The 24,010-nt window shown below is 45.7% G+C and overlaps 1 protein-coding gene across 3 annotated transcripts in view; it reads right to left on the reverse strand.

Annotated features, from left to right (window-relative positions):
• Window positions 1–3,167: 3,167 nt before the first annotated feature.
• The window catches only part of LOC144754746 (uncharacterized), a 114,342-nt gene continuing 93,499 nt past the window's right edge, over window positions 3,168–24,010 (reverse strand). For 2 of the 3 annotated variants that reach the window (XM_078642931.1, XM_078642932.1), the window contains exons 4-7: window positions 23,057–23,146; window positions 20,605–20,694; window positions 9,357–9,437; window positions 3,168–5,016 (exon numbers count right to left, since the gene is read on the reverse strand). In XM_078642931.1, coding sequence (XP_078499057.1) covers window positions 4,622–5,016; window positions 9,357–9,437; window positions 20,605–20,694; window positions 23,057–23,146 — 656 coding nt within the window. In that variant the 3' untranslated portion in view covers window positions 3,168–4,621. The remainder of the gene's footprint in view (window positions 5,017–9,356; window positions 9,438–20,604; window positions 20,695–23,056; window positions 23,147–24,010) is intronic. The other variant, XM_078642933.1, reaches the window with a different exon arrangement.

Below are 24,010 nucleotides of genomic sequence, written 5' to 3' on the forward strand. Positions count from 1 at the left end.
GCACTCACACTCTGCACTCAATTTTATCAAATACCGAGGAGAGGGGACTGCCTGGAGTGTGCTTATGTGGAGAGAGAGGCCGCCTGTGAGTTAAAACACCCCGTCATTTCTGCTCCACGTAGCCTGGGTGCATTCTCCAGGGCTCCCGTGACTGACATAGGGGAACTAGGTATGAAGCATCCACTCAGTACACAGGGCAGGCTGCATCTGAAGCGGATGATTAAAGTCCGTGAAAAAAAGATGTAAGTAAATGAGGAAGTGAATTTACACAGGGCACCAGTGCACTGCACACGAACGGTTGATGTACTCACCTCATTTTTAAGCTCTATCAATTCACTTTGTGGTCTGTGGTTACGGTTCAAAATAATGCACAAACAGGATGTCAGGGAAGCCCTTTGTCTGATGATACCCTACGAACGGCGGTCTCGGAGCAGGGATAGTCACAGCTGGGCAGAGCAGAATTCAACCAGTAACTCGTAAGTCTTACTCAGCCCCCAGCTTGGCCTGCAACGTTCAGTATAATAATTGGAAATGTACTTCCTAGTACTTCACTTCACACATTCTCTCTCTGCAGGTACAAGTCTTATTGGACAGATCCGAGCCCGTATCTTCTCCACTGTTTAAGGACTCCCGGTCGTCAAAGAATGTTTCACTTAATATTTCGAAAGGGGCTCTTCTCTTTACTCTCACTTACTTCTTCCTCATCACTCTTCTAAACTCCACACCCAAAACACACAATGCTCTGCTCTCCGAACTTCCTCACAGCGACAACACTCTTTCTTAAAAGGGCAACAGCAGTCCTGCTCTTTTAAAGCGGCGATAGGAGTTAGAGGCAGGAGGATTGTTTGGAGAGAGAGAACGTTCCAGGATGTCACTCAAAATCCAATGATAATTAAATAACAATGGAGGTGGGCGAGCCAACGAATTAACTGTGAGAGCTGAGCATAGGTTCTTTTATATTAACTGTTGTATGCGTAGCTGCTAATTCCTTCACTGGCCGGGCCGTGGTTCTACTCACTCTTGGGATGAAGCAAGACCCTGGATTTACTCGGATTGCCTTGTGCAGCCCTGTCAAGTGTCACGCTTTCCAGGTTAAACTACCACCTTTTTATAATATTTCTGCATCCCCGACAGGGACTACAAATTACCACGCAATTTCGTTGCACTTACCAGAGTCGGCAAAGTTGTCTGAGAAAATACAATAAAGCAGATGGTCGCGCACATTCCGCCCTATAGTTTATAGGAGAGAGGGTCCGTCTGCCCATAAAAAAAGCCTATATATAGGCTCTGTTGAATTCAAAGGGAAAGTTACTTTCTAAACGAGTGAGATCTTTGCAAAAAAAGAATTAAATAAATAGAAATATTCACATATTTTAAGATCATTTGTTCTGAGGATGGGGAACATATGTCTGTGTGAATAACTTAATTAATGATGTGGGTGAAGAGTTCCGATCTCAACCCTACGAAATGGACGCCAGGAGGCTCGCACGCTCTTATGAATGTGACTAATGCCTTTGGCCACCTCTGCTTTACAGGAGGACAATTTGCATTCTGCCCATTGACGCATCTCTTATCTTTTTAATTTACCAAGAACGGACTCCAAAGTCCCGGAATGTTCGGGTCAGTGAAAGGACATTGTTAACTGACCTTGCATATGTACTGCAGAAGCATCATGACTGTTTAAGGCAGAAATAACGAGGCAGTTCACGCATCTCCCCGTCTCTCGGCTGGTGCAGCGCCCAGAATCTCTGCACTAGTAGTAAGGCACTCTTACCCGCTGTACTTTGCAACTGGAACGATGGTCCGCAGCGGCTGGACAACTCCCCCTTCAGCGCCACGGGAGAAGTTGGCCAGGGCTCTCTCCAGCTGCTGGATGAGTTCAGGAAATCTTAAAAACTCCTCGACGACTTCTGCCGCTATGAAAGCCGGGCGCGCGCTCATGGTGGCAGGGTTCACAGCTGAAGAGGGCTCGTGCTGCAGGTCCTGCTGCAGTACAGGCGAGCGGTCAGCGAGGTTCGGCCACGCCTCCTCCTGTGCTCGGGCAAAACGAATCATCCAATCGGGACCCCAGTTCTGGTGGGTAGAAGCCTTTCCAGGCAAAAGGGTGCCTTGCAACTCACAACACGATACAGCCCAGGCTTGTGTGTGCTCTGCCTCTGCCAAAAGTGCATTTAAAGGTTGGCGGATGTCACCGCCTGATGCGTGACAGGGCAAATTTACAATGAACTGAGCTTAGAGGTCGCCTCCTGGAATTGTTTAGGCCTTAGTTACTTAAAGTGAAACTACAAGACAACAAGCACCTACGAGGACAGGGGGGGGGGCGGGAGAGGACACGAACGGCGGGAGAGGACACGGACGGCGGGAGGGAGACGGGAAACGTGCACAGGACAGCGAGGGGAGGGGGGACGGCGGGAGGAGGGACACGGAGGAAGGCAGGACAGCAGCAAGCACGGCCCGGCCGGACCAGATTCGGGGGCGTTCCCGGCTTTTGGCTGACGTAGCATGACGTAGCCAAAAGCCAAAGATTCTCGGGAACGCCCCCGAATCTGGTCCGGCATTGACGGACAGGCCCCTCGTCCAATGGCTAGGCTCCATTTATGGAGCCAGCCAATGAATGACGAGGGCCGACCCAAAGCCACACTACAGTTCTCATTAGATTTCTCCTGCGCAAAAGCTGCTTGCGCAGCTTTTTGCAGTCGAAACCTAAAAATGCATGCTAGACAGGCCTACATGTGCAGCCATGTGCAACTATTTCGGCATTTTGTAATTTTAGGAACAAACCCCCTAAATAGGGGTTTGCTTTTGACAATCGAAAAGCAAATGTCTCTTTACAGAGGGAGATAGATTGCTTCCTGCGCTTCGGGGACACTTCTGCTTTTCGCTCACGTGCTGGACACAAGCAGAAGAAAATAAGATTTGAAAGCCTAGCTAGCATAGAGCGGACCAAATAATATTCACATACTGGTGATATTGTAGTAAATGGGCCAGAAACAAGAGTCCGCCATTCTATCATAACACATTAGCCAAACAAATTACATGTATGTTGAGAGCGGCCTATTAAAAGGCACATTTGATCATTATATTACGCTGTTTATACTACGGGATTGTGCACACTAGTTTGACTTTAGGCACTTTGTTAAATAAACTTCAAGTTGTTTGATATGCCTTTGTTGAACAATAAAACATTTATTGGTTATATTAAAATTTTCATTACAAATTACTGTGCTACGAAGTTGGATCAAGACATCTTTCTAGAAACTATATGCAATGAATACATTGGAATATTATTTCTAATGAATCTAAAATTAAATGTGAAACAGAACCTAACAAACTGCTTTAAAACATTAAGGACTGTAAAACGATGTAGTTGATTACTACATCACTTGATTTGAGCAGAATTTTTAGACTGAAATTAGAATTAAAAAACGTCCACTGTTGTAAGAGGGCGGGCAAAAGAGTGTTAACCACTTTAAAACCAAAAGAGAGCATTACAAGTTGCTACAAATTAAAGATAACAAGTATAATCGCATTAAAGTAAAAGTTTCAGTGACGTTTATAGAAAAATATAACACATTTGCATGAGGGCAATAAAAGAGCTAATGCATTATGCTTGTCTCCACATCTTTAATAGAATCTGAGTTTTCTTGTCATATTTTATTTGCAGAATCATCACTCTCCCACCAAGAACTATAGGATTGATGGAAGATTCAAATGAAGACTTTTCATTTCCTGCAGGTGGTCTGTACAAAGCAGGGTGCACTTCTCGAGGAGAGGGAATGACAGCCGAGTTCGGGAAAAGCTCCAAAAGAGGTATGGTAGAGGGAAACGACCAGGCCCCAACATAAAGCACATCTTTTCTACAACACTATCAATGATTTGTGATTTGTTTGCTGACATCAGCCCCAAAGGTTGCACTTTAAATTGACTTAGAGTGATGTAAACAGAAAAATTCAGGGGCCTCATTTATGAGGCCTTGCGTCAGTTTTGCGCTTCCGATGCATCACTTTTTGTGACGCATCGGCGGCGTAAAACATGCCTCCTGATGCGCACTATTTACAAAGTGACGCATCTAAGCAGATGCGGCACTTTGTAAACCCCTGCGCTACATTATACCTGCGTCAGGTATAATGTATGCAGAGGGGGCGTTCACCCGCAAAAAGCCTCGTAATAGTGACGCAGTGAAATCTATGAGATTTCACTGCGTCACTTTTAGGACGCTGTTGCATCAAAATCTTGCGCCTGCCTCACATCAGACGTAAGACTGATGCAAGCCCTTTCACATGGGGCTTTCCCCATGTGAAAGGAAGCATTGCTGGAGTTGCGTCACTTTTGTGACACACTCCAGCAATGCGTCACTTTTGCGCCTACAGATACGTCAGAAATACTGACGTATCTGTAACTCCTTGCGACATGATGCGTCATATTATAAATATGACGCATCAATCATGTCGCAGGGAGAGCGCAGTGAAAAGTGACGCATCGCTGTTTTCACGCAGCGATGCGTCACTTTTCATAAATGAGGCCCCAGGTCATTATAATTCAGGTAAGAAAAGGCAGACAGCAGGGAAGAACATTTTAAATTCTGATCTCGAACAGTGAATTCAGAAATAGGAGGTTCACTCTAAGCTGGAAGGGCTTTAAATTCACATACAGTAATCCCAATGTCATAGCACTCTTTGTCATTCCATTTTCCATTTGCAACCATTTCTACACAGTCTTCGTCGCCACCACCGTTGTTTGGTTCATTGACATTCCAGTTTGCAAAGGTGATGCGCTTTCCATCAAGACGCTTGAAAACTCCTTCCTCTTCCTTGTCAGTTATCCCCAGGAATACCCTCTTGTTCTTGCTTTTCCTGATCTGGGCGATAGCGCTATCTTCTTCAGGGTTGAGTGGCGTTGGCAAGATACCTCCGGCCGCCTCACAGGCTTTTCTGGATGCTTCAAAATTAACTTCTTTCCCATTTGTAGCATAGATTTTATCACCAACTTTCGCGAATTCCTCTTTAAACGTAACCCCTGTTAACACATAAACATGTTAACATCTCCATCACAAAACTACATTTTTCTTTAAGGCAGACAGCTTCCCTAGGTAGAAAAGCTATACATTTATAAGAACTTGGATTACATGGTCTTATAGCTAGAATTGATCTAGAAGAGACTCCATAGACAGAGAGGCCATTATCTGAATGTGCATTGAGAGAGTTGCCACAAAGGAAGTATTTCTAGGGGTACCAAAGTCCACCGTTTGCGGGTTCTGTGTTGCAAGGCCAATGGTGGAACAGGAATTGAATCTGTTCCTCCTAGTAAGGATTTCTTGCAGAACAGGCATTGAAGCTGAACCAAGATGTGGTTCCACTTTTGGTAGATTGGCAGAGTAGAGGCAACAGATAGGTGTTGGATTTAGTGTTGGGCACAGTTTTTAATTACGGTTTGCTCCCTGTACTGTCATCATTGTCACCCTATTCTACCAGCCAGGGCTAAATCTTCAATTTGAGTAATTTTTAACACTTGGTATTACCACATAACAGTTGTTGGAAAATGTCACTAATAAAATACTCTATATTTCAATACTCAATCACCCTTGGAACAGAATGAAACATTGTTTATCAAAGAGGGAGGGCTTTTTGTCAGAGGTCCAGCATACGAGTACAATGCAACAGAGTAAAGTAATAGAGTATGCAGTTCCTAAAGAGACCAGAAGTGACTAGGAGGGAGTGTACAGGTGACTGTCTACCAGGAAGGTGGAGGGGAATTCCTCCTTTCAGATTTAGGGCCCTCACACACCCAACCAGCTGGGTGTCATGCTTCATCATTGGGCATGCTCCTCATCGGGTCAGCGCTGCAATACCCGACGGGCCCCCTCAGTGGGGGCTCTTTGGCAGAGATCTTTTAATCCTTGCCGTAAGGGTGAGTGCGTGTAAGGGACCCTATTGTGTAGGAGTGTGGTGAAATGTGATAAAGTGGAAGGTTAAACAAGGAGAGGGAGGATCAGGGCAATTAATTTAATAACCCTGTCTGCCGCCTTGGTTAAAAGGGAAATGGTGGCAACTGTCTATAGTGAAGTTATAGTCAGTTGCTCAGAAACTCATAGGGTCAACATGTTTCTTGCCTTGTATGTCCCATCCGGGATCAAGCGGCAATTCTTCAGGACCATTGGCTAATAATGTGTACTGTCCTACACTAAATAACTGGTGATGCGATGCAATAATCTAAATATTACTAGCTTTGTTCGCACCCATGGTGTTCGGTGCCCGAGGGTGTTGTAGACAATCTAGGGAAAAAGCACAAGCATAAAAAACAGTAGTCTCTAAAGGTCTGACTAACCCAGGTCGGGTTCTCATAGAGCCACTTGTCTGCATTAGAAGCCAACAAGTTTGTAGCACATTACTGCGGTACTAATTACATGTGGAGAAATAAAGGGAACAAGTGGTGAGAAGGTATATAACTAAATGCGTGGTAAAATGGAGTAAAAACAAAGTCATAGATAGCAGCAAGCAGTGGTGGTAGCATGGGCGTAGCCCGTATAGCCACTCACCTAAATGAAGTGAAAGATTTGCCCCTTAAGCAATGCGGCATCAAGAGGACACGTTTGTCCTATTGAATGTCCTAAAAGAAGGGACCAAAAGTTAAAAAGTGATTGCGGTAGGTGGCCTGGAGTGTGGTGGACCCAGCGTTCGTGGATGGCATGAGCAGGACTACCCAACGGCACCAAGGGGTGTGCCCTCCTGTGGCCGCCCCCTTGCGCCCCCGCCACGAGCGCAGAGCCAACACCAACGCCCATTACACCAGACAGGTAGAAACACCAATGTCCTAGAACGTAGGGAACTTGGTTATTGAGCGTTGGTGGATCTTACCTCGTATGCCCCTGTCATTCGTACGGGTAGGAGTACTTACTGTAGATCGAGCCCACTTGGCGTGTAACCTGCATCTGTTTGCCGCATCCGGGGTAACGTCTCTATCGCTGACAGGTTGTTATTGTATCGTCATAGCGCACGAACTAAAGCGTTACTCCGCGTACATTCTAACGGGTGGGTGAGGTGGCCTTGTTTAGTTATGTGTGACCGAGGTAAACAAGGGCGCCATCTATAAGTTGTGTTTCTTGATGATTGTACTCTCTAATCTCTGGAGAGGAGGTGGCCAAAGACTTTTGAACAGAACAGATGCACCAATGTTGGTATTATGGGATGCAAAAATGTCAAAATGTAAGAGCACACTGGGTATCTTAAGAGCCTTTGTACTCGTGTTCCGTGAATGTACGGATGACCAGTAAGCCGTGATGGTGTATCGGCATAAAGCCTGCACGTCAATAAGGCTAGTGTGGCCCAAGCTAGGATTTATTTTGGTCTGTGGTGGCATCGGTGTCCACAGTTTATTCGGAAAGGGACCGATGATGCTAATGTAGACATGGTAGAGGATCATGCGAATTGAGCAGGATGTTGAAGGACCCTAAATTACTTCAGCCATGTCAAAACCGCTGTCCCAGAAGAGCAGTGCACTAATGTATCCCTTTATACGGTCTGTTGTATGCTGGCTAATGATGTGCGTGTAACTCAACCATAGGTGGTGCAGTGTTGAAGATGCTGGAGGGTTGAGATGATGTGGTTGCAATCAAGGCCCCAGTACGATCCAAGGGATCATGAGGAAGTCCATGAGGGTCTGAGATTAGTTGGTTGCCCCAGCGTTGTTCTATTCGAAATAGCGCTGCTGGGGTTACGGATGCATGTGCCTCCAGGATTATCCATTTGAGTGAGACACATGTTTGCCAGCTTGTCAAGAAATGAGTGTAGAGCTGTGTTGTTGTTTTCTGGCATCTAATATTGCTCCTATGTTCCGTTAACCAAACCCTGACTGGCCTGCTGGTCATGCCCACATAGTGGAGGTTACATGGGCAGGTTAGAGGATAGATGCAATTCGCAGTGTTGCAGTTAGTATGCTTGCGCATCTGCCATGTAAAGTTGTTGGCAAAAGGCATCTCCTTGGTACGTTCGGTTTGGGGGCAAACCGAGTATGTTCCACAAGGGTAGTGGCCAGTCACGGGAGGTAGACCCCATAGGTATGGTTGACTCTGTGTATTTTTTGGTCTTGGTCTGGTATGTATTAGTAGATCCTTCAAATTCTTGGTCCTCTTGAAGGCAAATCTGGGGGAGGTAGTGTCAGTTCCCCTGTGTTTAGAATGCCCCAGTGTTGGCGAATGATCTTTCTGATCTGGTTAGATGCCGGGGTGTATGATGTTAATAATAATCAGTACAGGGTTCGGGCCTGAAATCAGCAGGGCTAGGACGACTCAATAATCCAAACACAAAAGTTCCAATGCTGATACCACTAGTACAATCAAATATACCAATCACTCGAGCCACTCATAGTGATTGAAAATAATTTTTCAAATTATTTAAATAGATTTCTTTTTATTTAGTATTTTAAATCTACTATTTGGAATCTTTTTATTTTTTGATACACAATAGAACAATTTTCCATAAGGGGTGTATGATGTGACACATGCGATTGCCTCAGTGGGTGTTTTTACAGTTTTCTCTAGTAGTGCTTCCCTATTGTTATTTCTAGCTCTTTTAATAGCTACTGCAGCTGTCTGCTTAGGGTATTCTCATTGGCATAGGTCTGCTGCTAGTTTAGCGGCTTCTACCTTGTAGTCCTCAATAGAGGTACAGTTCTTCTAATACAGAGAAACTGTCTGAATGTTAGATAGTTTTTCAGAGATCTGGGGTGGTGGCTGCTGAAGAGCAAAAGACTGTTGCAGTCTGTATGTTTTTTAAAGAGTGTAGTAAAAATTGTACCTGACCCCAAGTTGATTTTCAGATATAGAAAGGAGATGCTAGTCCCGAAGGTGGTGTGGGTGAACTTCAGGTAAGGATTTAAGGTATTAATCCACTGGCAGAATGCCACACAGCTCTCCATGTCTCCCTTCCAGAAGACTAGAACATCGTCGATGTATCTCTTCCATAGGATGAGATTGCTGGTAAAAGGGCTGGAAGGGTGGAAGATGGATCTCGACTCCAAAGCTGCCACATACAGGCAGGCCACACTGGGAGCGAATGTGCTACCCATAAAAGTCCCCTGGGTTTGGTGGTAAAGCCTCTTGTCGTATTAAAAGAAGTTGAGGGTTTACCACCTAGCGCCGACCCGATGAGGAGCATGCCTATTGATGAAGCATGACACCCAGCTGGCTGGGTGTGTGGGGGCCCTAAATCAGAAAGAAGGAATTCGCTATCCATCGTCCTGGTAGACAGTCACCTGCTCACTCCCTCCTAGTCACTTCTGGTCTCTTTAGGAACTGCATACTCTATTACTTTACTCTGAAACAGAATGAAACAGACATAGAGGGAGATCTCCCAGCTTACCTCTTTGAAAGGCAGTTAATTGATTCCTTAATATTGAGATTTGATTTTCCAAAGAAGTGATCCGTTCTTCTGTGAGTGTATCTTAAGGATAAAAGCACATGGTAGATGTTAAAAAGGGTACTAATAGAAAGAGGTCTAGTTGCTGCCAAGGCCATCCCTGTATAACAGTTCACGGTGAAGAAAGAGGAGGCAGCTTCCTGTTACCGAACACATAGTAGTGCATAAAGGTCAAGATGAAATCAGCAGTATCATTTCAAATACAATTTGTAATACAATTTGCTGCATTGGAGCTGCTAAAACTTTGCAAACATTATTTATTATTTATAATAGATAGCTTCTAACTCCTTATGTTTAAACAGAAACTATTTTATTTTCATATAGTTTCTATAGTTAGAACTGCACCCATTCGGGTTCCCCTGAGCTGTACAGCATGGAAATAACGATAACAAGAATAGAGGATGGCTAAAGGTGTGTGTGTGTGTGTGTGCATGTATGTGTATGTGAGTGTGCATTTAACGTTGTTTAGTCTAGTGTTTGCAAATATTGAAAATGGGGAAAATCTTTATGGGAGAATTTAAACTTCATGTCTATTGACCTTCTTCCATGCCAAATTAGTGTGTCTGTTCTGTGTGTGTCTGTGTGCTTACTCAAGTGTTTGCAATTATCCACTGTACATTTGTGGGGTTTTTCCAAGTCTGTCACGGGGTGACCCTTGGCTACAGTAACTTAGGGTCCAATTTAGAGTTTGGGTGAACTGGGTACTAAATTGGACACTGACAAATAATGTTTCTGCCAGCACCTAAGCATGGAATATTACAATGTGATTGTAGGAAGCAGAGTTTTTTGTTTTTATAAATTAGCAGTGGGATGGGGGACTAGGAGAGTGAGGAGGAATCTCTCCACAAAGCAAACAAAAAAAACATGGGCACTGGGAGTGACCTCTGAAATACAAGAAAAAAAGAGGAATGAATATCAGGGCAAATACCTCCCTTTCCACATTAAGACATTTGACTCAGGGGAAGGCAACATGTATTCAAAAAGGTATATGGGGGTAAAAATGGAAAAGGGACAAGGAGTGGTGTGCTATCTGTGGTAAATTCACTGTCCCAAGGTGAAATTCAGGGAGTTTCCTGCAAAGAGATGTCCTAGGATCCTATGACATCACTCTATTGCTTGATAGACAGCATGATGTATGGTTTTATTGCCAGTCTGATGTGTTAAGAAAATTTTAATTTACAGATGAGTCATGCAGCAAAGTTTTGTGAGCTTCATAACTTGATTAATGATTTGGCTGGGAGGCCTCCATTAATAATATTGCAGTGGTCATTGCTTAATCAAGCATGCTCAGGATGCTGCTATAACAAGGCTGATTCAATCCTAAATGTGAAGTGATGGGAGAAAGGCCTTGAGGCAGCAGAGGTGGAAATCATATTTTTATTATGTGATTAACCTCTGGAAAATGGAAAAATTGTTGTTGAAAGTCATTGCCAGATTTTTGACTGAAAAAGCAGGGAAAAGGGATGCGAGAGACAGAGACCAGATCGATGCAGGTCTCAGGTAATTTGAGTTCATAAGCAAAATCTCAGACTCTGCAATTCTGCAGAGAGTGTTGCGTCTCCTTTTTTGAATGATTTGGAGGCGACAAATGATATTGCTGCTTTGTTTATTTCAGAAACCTAAAGCATACTTTAGGTATTGTTAGAAAACAAATGACAGCCAACATTATGGCTGATGTAGATTATTTCAAGGGCATCCTTGAGCATTGAAGAGGGCGAATGAAAAAGGTGGTCCTAGAAGTAGGCCACAGATATTATGAGTAATACTGCACACCAAAACACTTAGGGCCCAATTTCTATATTGACATTAAGCATACTCCACTGCAACGGCGAAGAAGTATGGTTGCAAACAAGATAATGGTCCACCCGCCTGATTTAGATGCGGGCGGACAATAGGTTTGACTATGGTGGTGACTACTCCTTCCCAGCCAAAGCCAAAAATTACAGACTAAGACCTATTGGAAAAACGGCAACCCAATTAGGGTGGATGGACAAATAGCCATTTTTTGTTTAATGGCCACCACTGCCAAAAAAATCTCTGGCAGAAAGGGACAGTAAAAAAGCAATAATGCCATCCGTCCCATGGGTGATGACTCCTGTGGCGAGGAGGGAATTTTCTTTTTTATTTTCAAAAAGAAAATCTTGCTTTGGGATTTTATTTTTGAAAAGAAAAAAGAAAAGTATTTGACGCAGGCCTCCATCTTGTGGCCAGAGCCCTGCACCAAACAGCGAAGAGCATTGACACAAACCACTGTGATGTCGACTCCTGCCAATGCTTCATGAATGACCACCATTCTGGCAGTCCTCTATAAATTTGGTGGGTAGTCCTCGACCAGAGGGGCGGAGCAATCTACTCCTCCCCCTGATGGAAAAACATACCATCCACTGAAACATAAATCAGCCCTTAGTTTCAGTGACATCATAAGGAATTGTGGGGGCTTGGGCAAGAAATTATTTAGGACCCTGTTCTTTAAAACAACTGGATTACCCCTTTTTCGCTCATCCAAGCCCTCATGATGCTAAATGATATTGAATTATATGTTGAACCTTCAGAAATGGAGCCAAGCAAAAACAGTTGAAAGCTCAAGTTGCCTGTTGCCCTCAAGCCAAAAAGTACCAAAAGAAAGCTCAAACAAGCTTTGATAAATCAATTTTTTTCTTAAATCTAGATTTTAACTCGCAACAACATTTTATAAGGAGTACGGTGTTTAACCTGAGGAGAGGTTGTGGCATTATGGCCAGAGCTGCCGACTTTGAAGCTGGGGAACCAGGTTCAAGCCTCGGCGTTGGCTCAGCTTCCTGTGATTCTTGGCAAATCACTTAACGTAACTGGTGCTCATGTGAAACGCTCCAATACCTTTGGGTCGAGTTTGGGCTATTTAAAGTTGCCACTGGATTCAAGCTAGAAGGGTGACATACCTTGAAACCGGTCCGAGGATGATTGTTTCTGGTCCAGGGAGGACCTGGCCTGGCAGTTCGGTCCGGACTATTACCATGAGGCACAGGGTCAGGACTGATTTGCATATGGCTGGGTCCAAACTGGGGTGGCGTAGTGGACAAACGAACAATGGATTTAACCCAGATCTTTTGACTTGGGGAGAATGTTTGTATTGTCAGCATTCCGTCCATCATTTGTTTTCTGTAACACTTTTCGCCCTAAGAGGGATGGGTATGCCCAGACGTTTGTCCCTTACTCACTGTGCCACTGGATTCAAGCTAGCCTGGCTGAAGAAGTGTGACATACCCTGAAGCTGATCCCAGGATGCTTGTTTCCGGTCCAGGGGGGACCTGGTCTGGCAGTTCCGTCTGGACTGTTGCCATGAGGCACAGGTTCAAGACTGAATTGCAAATGGCTGTGTCCAACCTGGGGTGGCGTAGTGGGAAAACCCAGATCTTTTGACTGGGGGAGAATGTTTACATTGTCAGCATTCCGTCGATCATTTGTTTGCTGTAACAAATTTGATCTACAATAGGCTAAAACATGATAGCATTGAACACTCTACTGGTCCAACGCCATGGGTGTTCCCAACAGTGGTCATACTTAAACAGTGGAGGGTCTCTGTGAATCACTGTTGACATGCGTCAAGTAAACAAGACAATAGAAGGAGAGCTCAATCAAATGGTGCCAAAGTCTTCTCGCGACTGGATCTGAAGAAAGTATATCATCAACTCGAACTGGAAGAAATTGGCCTGTACATTCCTGCCTTTTCACATCATGATACAAAAGATTGACTTTCTGAGTGTCTTTAGCTGCCAACATTTTTCAAGATGTTATTTGTTGCATTATACAGCCTGTCATGCATGCTTTCAATTAATATGACGACAAACTAGTATTTGGGGCCACACGGAAGGAACATGATGAAGCCCATACTCTAATATGCTGTCTGCTTGCTATACTGGTCATATGTTGAATGCTGAGAATTGCAATTTCCACAAAATAAAACTGAAATTCTTTGGGCACACTTTCTCTGAAGGGGGAATGACTCCAGATCCAGCCAAGGTTCAGGTTTATTTATCTGCCTCTCCTCTACAGGATGTAACCATGATGCGTTCTTTTCTTGGTATGGCCAGCTACTGTTCGAGGTTCACCTGTGACTTTGCCACTTGAGTGTCCCATTGAGAGAGTTCATGAAACAAAATGTTTAATTTCAGTGGTCACAGGAGTATGATCAAAGTTTCAAGATGATTAAGCATGCAATTGAAAATACTACTGGGATGGCTTATTTTGATCCGAAATTGCATACAGAGATTGTTGTGGATGCCAGCCCAGTGGGCTTTGTTGTGATTCTTCCCAACATAGTAGATATGGAAATGCACAAAGGCATATTGTAGCTTAAGCTAGCTCAAGTTTGTCACAGGCTGAACTAGCTGACTTGGAGCCTGAGAAAGAAAGCCTATTTGTTGTGTAGGCATGCACACATTTTCATGTGTTTCTGTATGGGAAACATGTTACGCTTGTTGCTGATAACCAAGCATTGCTTACCATCTTAGTCAATCTAAAGGACAATTTTCCCCCTAGCATTGAGAGGTGGGGGTTGAGATTGCAAGAGTAAGACTACACCATTGTGCACCAGCCAGAAAAAGACCAAAACCCTACTGACTACTTTTCTCGACTGCCCATGTAGGGTCAGGGTATCCCTTCCAAAATGACCAAGGCCTATGTTAACTTTATTGTGAGACCCAGGACTCCTACAGCTGAGTTCATATAGCAAATAAGTGCTACTACTAACACAAACAAGAATATGCTCAACCTCAACGACATTATTATGCAGCAGTCCTGGAGAACACATGCTTGCCCTCTTGATAATGACAGTGAATATCAGCAGTTCAAGAATGTGCGCGGTGAACTGTCCCTTACACAAGAAGGGATTTTCTTGTGAGGGTCAAGAAATGTAATTCCTGAAAGTCTATGACAGCAAGTAATTGAGGTGGCACATGAGGGACATTGTGGAATTGTCGCTGAAAAGCGAGCCCTCTGAGACCATGTTTGGTTCCCTCATCTTGATGGGCGAGTTTAGTGAGAGCTCTAGGCATGTCATTTGAGTAACAGTTTATCTCCCAGAACAACACAGCATCCTTTGAACATGTCAGATCTTCCAAGACACATCTGGGAGGAAATTACATTTGACTGTTGTCACCTTGAAAATGTCCATTACCACATGGTAATCCTATATAAGTACTCCCAGTTTCTTCTGGAGCAAGACTTTTCGTCAATCACTCTTAATCGAGTAATTGAAAGACTAGAAGGCATATTTGCAACCTTGGGTGTTTCGTCTATTCTAAAATCTGACAATGGCCCACCAATCAATGGTTGGGAATTCAAAGACTCTCATACTCATTTGAACATCAAGCAACAGAAAAGAACACCTTTATAGCCATAGGCTAATGGGGTTGAACAATGTTTTATGAGCACTCTTAAGTAGGCTGTCCAGGACACTATGCTATAGGGACTCAAATCTATTCTTCACTCTACGCTTTGTATCCACAGATCTGCCCCTCATTCTATAACTGGCGGATGCCCGGCTACCCTGATGTTTGGGAGAGCCGTGGGTACCAATCTGCCTCAGTGGACCACTGAAAAAACAATTTAGATGCTCAGAAAGTTTGATTCTCTGATTCATCTTGCAAGTCCAGAATGAAGACTTATACAAACAAGCATCAATGTGCTTAGGACATTGTGTTTCAGACAAGAGACTGTGCCCTTATCAAGCAGAGGCGGAAATGCAAATCCATTCGATGTCAATTCATTGCAGGTTGTGAAACATGATGACTGCTGACCATCCTAAAAAAAAGTTCATTAAGAGGGATTCCTCACATTACAATTGCCTACCTGGGATACATCTGGACTGAGTCTTGTTGGGGCCAGGAGAACTACATCAGCGATTGGATCACTAATGCCTGGTGCTGTTGTTTCTCCTGTGTTTCCTCAGCATTACACCTGAAGATCTGGAAGAGTTAATCCAGCACCTCAATGACTCATTGAGGATCTAAGATGTATATGTATTTATTTTGTTTGTTCTTTTTATTTAACAAAGGGGGAGATGTAGTGTCTTGTGTATTTTAGAGCTGACAGATGCAGTAGTTACGTAAGTGATTGGGTATGGTTAATTAAATGTGTAACGCAGTTTTTGCCAGTTAACGGCTACATTCTAGACAATAAAGACGTGTTATATTGATCTCTGTGTGTGGCATGATTCATTAACATGCCACTGGGCTGGGGAGGTCGCTACAATGTGAGGTAGGGAGAAAAGTAAATAATATAAAGAACCATGAGTAAGCCAGAAGGAAAGATAAAGAGAGGTCGAATGAGGGAGATGCAGGTAGAGAAACGGAGGCAGGGAAATAGGTATGGTTCTAGAGTGAAATAGATAGGTGGGGTGAGACATACATTGGGAGAAAGAAACTGAGAGAGATAGCGGGATGGAGAGGGAGAAGTAGAAGAATACTGTGCTTGAAGTTGGTGAGGTAGGGAGGGATAATTTAGGAAAAGAGATGAATTGCAGAGAGGTAAAGGCAGAAATAGGTAGAGGTTGACACATAGAATGACTTCTGAAAAAACAAAGATAAAGATGAAAATGAGAATAAATATCGAAAATTGTGTCAGGTAAAGTTGTGGAGGTAGAGAGAACAGTGACAAGTAGAAAGGAACATAGTGTAGGGTAAGGACAGAAAGTTGGGAGATGTACATGAAAAAGAGAAAAGGTATGAGGTTGATATAGAGGTAGACTGGGTTGTGAGATTGACACGTTAAGGTACACTGATCTATAAAGAAGGAGGGGGAGAAGATTGTTTAGGTGGAGAAAGTGAGTTGAAATGGAGAAAGAGATATGTGTTTGTGTCTGAGAGAAAGAGGAGTTGAATGATAGAGGTAGGGGAGTATACAAAATCAGAAAGTAATGAGATAGTTAATGAGGTGAAGGAAAGGGGACAGAAGCAGAATGAGAGAAAAGGAAGACAGAGGTGAGATAGTGAAATAATGGTGATGTAAATTCAGAGGTTTGGCAAACAGAGAGCTGTTAGGTAAATAAACTTGAGGTAGTGTGGTGAGTCTGAGGTAGAGTGAAAATTGTGATAGAGAGTTGAGAGGGAGTTGTGAGTCAACGAAAGGGCTAAAAGAGAGATAAGGTAGAAGAGGCATGGACAGAAAACTGGAGAGTTGAGAAGTGAAGTAGATGTAGGAGAGACATAGAAAAGAGCACTGGGGAAAAGATGATGGATGAGGAACAGAGGGTGTTAATGCAGAGAGAGGGGATTGAGATTGATAGATTTAGAGGCAGGCACAGAGATTGGCATAGAGGGAAAGTCAGGAGAGAGACGTCGAGAGACATAAAGTTGAATATGTTTTATTGGGTATAGTCAGAGAGAGGTGAGATAGACAGAAGTCATTAAAGGGATGAGGCAGAGAGAGAGGATGTAGGTGCATTTAGCTGTAAAGAAAGAAAGAGTTAAGGTGTCAGTTGTGAGGTGAAGTAAGAGCGATATGACACAGAAAGATTATTTTTCAATGTCATTGTCACTACCTACCTGGAGGAAATATATCTTGCCAGTAAACAAGTAAAAGTAAACACCTGTATTTACTGTTCCTAGACAGAAGAGACCTGCTGTACGAAGCACTATGTAATATACAAGTGTTTATGAATAAAATATTTTTTTACCTTCATGACATGTGCTTTGTGGCCTCCCTTTGCTAAATGTATAGCATTTCTTTCATGCTGTACCCCTGATGTATGCTTTTGACTGAATAGCTGAGTCTACGTTTTAACTTTAGTATACCCTATGCCTATAACTAGCAATTGTATATGTGTCTGGTGGCTTTCTCAGCCTTATTTGTAACGTTGCTTTCGCCCTGGTCAATCAATCAATCAATCAAGCATTTGTATAGCGCGCTACTCACCCGGAGGGTCTCAAGGCGCTTGGGGAGGGGGGGTCCGCTACTGCTCGAACAGCCAGGTCTTGAGCTGCTTCCTGAAGGTGAGGTGGTCCTGGGTCAGGCGGAGGTGAGTCGGGAGGGAGTTCCAGGTCTTGGCGGCGAGGTAGGAGAAGGACCTTCCCCCTGTGGTGGCTCTTCGGATGCGGGGGACGGCGGCGAAGGCGTGGCCGGTCGATCGAAGCTGGCGTTTGGGAGCGTAGAAGTTGAGGCGGCTGTTGAGGTATCCTGGGCCTTGGTTGTGCAGGGCTTTGTGTGCGTGGGTGAGGAGACGGAAGATGATTCTCTTGTTGACTGGGAGCCAGTGCAGGTCTCTCAGATGTCTGGAGATGTGGTTGCGACGGGGGATGTCCAGGATGAGTCGTGCTGAGGCGTTCTGGATCCGCTGGAGTCTCTTCTGGAGTTTGGCGGTGGTTCCGGCGTAGAGGGAGTTGCCGTAGTCCAGTCGGCTGGTGACGAGGGCCTGGGTGACCGTCTTCCTGGTCTCGGTGGGGATCCACCGGAAGATCTTGCGTAGCATGCGTAGGATGTTGAAGCACGACGAGGAGACGGCGTTGACTTGTCTGGTCATGGAAAGGGAGGAGTCCAGGATGAAGCCCAGGTTGCGTGTGTGGTCTGTTGGTTTGGGTGCGCTGCCTAGAGCGGGGGGCCACCAGGAGTCGTCCCAGGCGGATGGTGAGGATCCCAGGATGAGGACTTGCGTCTTGTTCGAGTTCAGTTTCAGGCGGCTGTTCTTCATCCATTCGGCTACCTCTTTCATCCCTTCGTGTAGGTTGGCTCTAGCGGTGGCGGGGTCGTTGGTGAGGGAGAGGATCAGCTGGGTGTCGTCGGCGTAGGAGGTGATGTTGAGGTTGTGCTGGCGTGCGATGGCTGCGAGGGGACTCATGTAGACGTTGAAGAGGGTTGGGCTGAGTGAGGAGCCTTGAGGAACACCGCAGATGACTTCGGTGGCTTCTGATCTGAACGGGGGGAGGCGGACTCTCTGTGTCCTTCCGGAAAGGAAGGAGATGGTCCACTCCAGTGCCTTCTCCTGGATTCAGACGTTGCTGAGGCGCTGTACTAGGGTACGGTGGCAGACAGTATTGAAGGCCGCGGAGAGGTCTAGGAGGATGAGGGCCGCTGTTTCTCCGTTGTCGAGCAGAGCTCGGATGTCATCGGTGGCTGCGATCAGGGCGGTCTCGGTGCTGTGGTTGGCCCGGAAGCCAGACTGCGAGAGGTCGAGGGATCCGTTTGTCTCGAGGAAGGCAGCCAGCTGCATGTTGACGGTCTTCTCGATGACTTTAGCGGGGAACGGGAGCAGAGAGATGGGTCGGTAGTTCTTAAGGTCGGTGGGGTCGGCTGATGGCTTCTTTAGTAGGGCGCTGAGTTCGGCGTGCTTCCAGTTCTCCGGGAAGGTAGCGGTGTTGAAGGAGGTGTTGATGATGTCCCGCAGGTGGGGTGCGATGACAGCGTCGGCCTTGTTGAAGACGTGGTGAGAGCAAGGGTCGGTTGGAGATCCGGAGTGGATGGAGTTCATCGTGCGGACGGTGTCTTCGGTGCTGATCGGGGTCCAGGCGCGGAGGGTGGTGGTGGGGGGCGGTGGTTCGGTCGTGCCGTGCGTCGGTTGAGTGCTGAAGCTGTTGTGTATGTCCGCGATCTTGTTGTGGAAGTAGGAGGCGAGGGAGTTGCAGAGGTCTTGAGAAGGGGTGATGTCGTTACTTCCGGCGTTGGGGTTGGAGAGCTCTTTAACGATGTTGAAGAGTTCCTTGCTGTTGTGTGCGTTGTTGTCCAGTCGTTCCTTGAATGCAGTTTTCTTGGTGGTGTGGATCAGTTGGTGGTGTTTTCGGGTGGCGAGCTTGAGGGCAGTCATGTTGTCCGGTGTTGGGTCTCTGCGCCAGGCTTTCTCAAGGGCTCTGCAGTTCTTCTTCGAGTTCTTGAGTTCGTCGGTGAACCATGGGGCTTTCTTGCTGCCGGGTCTGCTAGGCGAGGCCCTCAGGGGGGCGAGGTCGTCTGCGCAGTCGCTGATCCACTTCGTGAGGTTGGTGGCCGCTTGGCTGGGGTTCGTAGCGCTGGTGGGTGGGTTCTTGCTCAGGGAGGTTGCGAGCTGGTCGGCTGTGATCTTGTTCCAGCTTCTGCGTGCAACCTGTTGCTGTTGGTGGTGGATCGTGGTCCTTTTGAAGCTGAAGTGGACGCAGCTGTGGTCCGTCCAGTGGAGTCCGGTGGCGTGGCTGAAGGCGATGTCCTTGCTGGAGGAGAAGACGGGGTCGAGTGTGTGTCCGGCGTAGTGGGTGGGGGTGGTCACCAGTTGCTTGAGTCCGAGGTTAGCGAGGTTGTCCAGCAGGGTGGTGGTGTTGCGGTCTTTGTTGTTCTCCAGGTGGAAGTTGAGGTCCCCGAGGAGGATGTAGTCAGCGGAGGAGAGGGCATGCGGGCTGACGAAGTCGGCGATGTCTTCGCTGAATTGTGTGCGTGGTCCCGGGGGTCTGTAGATGAGGGTGGTCTTGGGGTTGATGTGGATCTGGAAGTGCAGGTGCTCGGCGGGTGCTCGGGTGTCGTCGGTGTTTGTCGTGATGCGGATGGAGTTCCTGTGGATGATGGCGATGCCTCCTCCTGTCTGGTTGACGCGGTCCCTCCGGATGATCTTGTAGCCGTCCGGGATGGCGATGTCGGGCGCTGAGGAGGCGTTCATCCAGGTTTCCGTGAGGAAGGCGACGTCTGGGGTTGTGGTGTCGATCAGGTTCCAGAGCTCGATGGCGTGTCTGTGGACTGAGCGGGTGTTGAGCAGGATGCACTTCAGGTGGCTGCTGCTGTTGCTCGTCGAGGTCTTGGGCACTGCTGGAGTGGTGCAGGTCCAGATGCAGGTGAACTTGCAGGAGTTGCAGCAGAAGGGTCCGTGGGTGCGTCTCGGGGTGGCTCGGCAGCAGCCCGGGAGTCTGCCGGCGTTGAGTGCGATGAGTTCGGTGGCGTCGTAGGACCGTCGGGTCGTCTTCCGTCGGTGGGGGCCAGGGGTCCGGGCCCTGGGCGCGGTCCAGGCGCGGACGGGCGCAGACGGGCTTACCTTTGGCGCGCCTTCGGCGCACAATCGGCGCGCCCGCTGCGCGTCAACGCTGGTCATAGGGCTCACAGTTTGTGCCTTTCACCCTTGGGAAATGTAAAAGTTGGTTGTTATGTATGGTACTGCATTTTTTAATGAATATCCTCAGACATTAACAATTTCTAGACAGTGACAGGCATTCATGATAAAAGTCAAATATTTTTCTATTTAATTTCATTGTGAATACAGTTGTACCTGGGTCTCCTTTTTGACCTCTTTCGCCCTTGATTCCTGGTTGGCCTGGCTCGCCTTTCAAACCTTGTTTTCCTGCATCACCCTGTGGGCCTGTAAATATAGTGATCATTATAACATAATATTCACAGTTAAGGACAAAAAGTAGCATTCATCACTTTTATTATAATCTTTTGAATTTAGAAATAAAATAGCATTTTTATGTGTAATTTCCATGTTAGCAGTAACATAATCTAGGATCCAAAAACGATCTACACTTAGGGACCGATTACGATGCCACAGACAAAAAAAAGGCTCCGACCTTTGGTCATAGCTATTTCTACTGCATCATAATCAGCAGTTTGGATTCATTTCTGACTGACCCATTTGGATGGAGCCAGTCAGAAATGAATCCAAACTGGATTTCCGAATGGCTTCCGATGGGTTCGAAGAGCTTGTCTGCCATTCAGAAAGCCTCGTATAATCCCAAGGGAGACTCTTTCTGCCCAAGGGATTACAATGTTGGATTCCGACAGCCTTTCTGTGTCGACCTTTCCAACATAGAAAGGCTGTTGGAAGTTGACTTTGGGGGCTGCCAGCAGGCTCCCCTTAGGTGCAAGGCAATAGGTGCCCCCCTGTTGATCCCTGCACCCCGAGGCACGCACCTTAAGTTGCCTGCTGCAGGGTGCTGGGATGAACTGCACCACTTCTCTTTACAATGAGAGCATACAACCGGTCAGAATGCATGCTCCCAATTAAAGAGTAGAATTGCGACCGGACAGTGTTTGGTCACATCCTAAATGCTGGGTTGGGACCGCAGACAGGTTAACAGTCGTTCCCAGTACCCAATCGATGTCGGACGGACTCAGGCCCGTCCGACACTGAAATCGGGCCCTAGAAGCAAACTACCTTCGGACAATAGTAGAACATGAAAGGCAACTAAATAAGAGATTGAAACCAAATTTGCAAGAATTGGAAATTTATAGTAAGCGAATATATGCAGCAATTTGTGTAACGTGCCCTAGAAAATATGCCATCATCATTATAAAAAAAAAAACACACCTCAAGTTAGTGCAAGATGCTCTCTAGACAGATGTATTCAACAGACATATCAATTATACATTTCTATTCATTCATTTAGTTCTTTTGTGGGGCGATATTTGTCAACTTTTGGTTACATCAGTGCACTTGTAAAATACACAGACCCTGATTACGATGCTGGTCGGACGAGCGTCCAACCGGCATTGAGTTGGAATGGAAACCGACCGACTAGTAGTCAGTGGTTCCATCCAATGAATTAGAATGTGACCACCAATGAGGCAGTCGTAAACATCCATTTTTCTATTGTGGCTTGTGTAGCGTCCAGAAAGGGGCCACAGCACAAGCCGCATTGGGCAAATGGATGTTTACAAACATCCATGCACTGTGTGAAAGGTACCATGTGGTGCATGGCACATGGGTATTGATGTTTGGGAGGGCACCACAGGTGCCCCCAAGGCCTCATAGCGGAGGCCACAGAGGGACGAAGCCCTGCTAGGGGCCCCCAAAGTCTGTTTTCGACAACCTTTCAATGGCAGTCGGACCACCATTGAAAGGCTGCCTGAAGGACACATAGCAATCCCTGCAGTGGTGCCTGACATGTTGAAGTGACTATAGGCAGATAATTACATTCAGGCATAGCTATACATCTATGTCTGGGAATCTCAGGTTTGATGTATCCCTTTCAGATTTGTCTCAAAAATATGCATTCATTTATGAAAATCTGCTAACATTGTGGAGTAAAATTTCTTAAGAAATGGCTGCAGAGAGTGAGGGTGTGAAGACGTAGTCATTAAAGGGAGATGAGGCAGAGAGAGAGGATGTAGGTGCATTTAGCTGTAAAGAAAGAAAGAGTTAAGGTGTCAGTTGTGAGGTGAAGTAAGAGCGATATGACACAGAAAGATTATTTTTCAATGTCATTGTCACTACCTACCTGGAGGAAATGTATCTTGCCAGTAAACAAGTAAAAGTAAACACCTGTATTTGCTGTTCCTAGACAGAAGAGACCTGCTGTGCGAAGTACTTTGTAATATACAAGTGTTTATGAATAAAATATTTTTTTACCTTCATGGCATGTGCTTTGTGGCCTCCCTTTGCTAAATGTATAGCATTTCTTTCATGCTGTAGCCCTGATGTATGCTTTTGACTGAATAGCTGAGTCTACGTTTTAACTTTAGTATACCCTATGCCTATAACTAGCAATTGTATATGTGTCTGGTGGCTTTCTCAGCCTTATTTGTAACATTGCTTTCGCCCTGGTCATAGGGCTCACAGTTTGTGCCTTTCACCCTTGGGAAATGTAAAAGTTGGTTGTTATGTATGGTACTGCATTTTTTAGTTAATATCCTCAGACATTAACAATTTCTAGACAGTGACAGGCATTCATGATAAAAGTCAAATATTTTTCTATTTAATTTCATTGTGAATACAGTTGTACCTGGGTCTCCTTTTTGACCTCTTTCGCCCTTGATTCCTGGTTGGCCTGGCTCGCCTTTCAAACCTTGTTTTCCTGCATCACCCTGTGGGCCTGTAAATATAGTGATCATTATAACATAATATTCACAGTTTAGGACAAAAAGTAGCATTCATCACTTTTATTATAATCTTTTGAATTTAGAAATAAAATAGCATTTCCATGTGTAATTTCCATGTTAGCAGTAACATGATCTAGGATCCAAAAACTATCTACACTTAGGGACCGATTACGATGCCACGGAAAAAGGCTCGGACCCTGGGTCAGAGCTATTTCTACTGCATCATAATCAGCAGTTTGGATTCATTTCTGACTGACCCATTTGGATGGAGCCAGTCAGAAATGAATCCAAACTGGATTTCCGAATGGCTTCCGATGGGTTCGAAGAGCTTGTCTGCCATTCAGAAAGCCTCGTATAATCCCAAGGGAGACTCTTTCTGCCCAAGGGATTACAATGTTGGATTCCGACAGCCTTTCTGTGTCGACCTTTCCAACACAGAAAGGCTGTTGGAAGTTGACTTTGGGGGCTGCCAGCAGGCTCCCCTTAGGTGCAAGGCAATAGGTGCCCCCCTGTTGATCCCTGCACCCCGAGGCACGCACCTTAAGGTGCCTGCTGCAGGGTGCTGGGATGAACTGCACCACTTCTCTTTACAATGAGAGCATACAACCGGTCAGAATGCATGCTCCCAATTAAAGAATAGAATTGAGACCGGACAGTGTTTGGTCACATCCTAAATGCTGGGTTGGGACCGCAGACAGGTTGTCAGTCGTTCCCAGTACCCAATCGATGTCGGACGGACTCAGGCCCGTCCGACACTGAAATCGGGCCCTAGAAGCAAACTACCTTCGGACAATAGTAGAACATGAAAGGCAACTAAATAAGAGATTGACACCAAATTTGCAATAATTCAAAATTCA

The sequence above is a fragment of the Lissotriton helveticus genome, chromosome 5_1 (genome assembly GCF_964261635.1).
Source record: "Lissotriton helveticus chromosome 5_1, aLisHel1.1, whole genome shotgun sequence".
Lineage (NCBI taxonomy): Eukaryota > Metazoa > Chordata > Amphibia > Caudata > Salamandridae > Lissotriton > Lissotriton helveticus.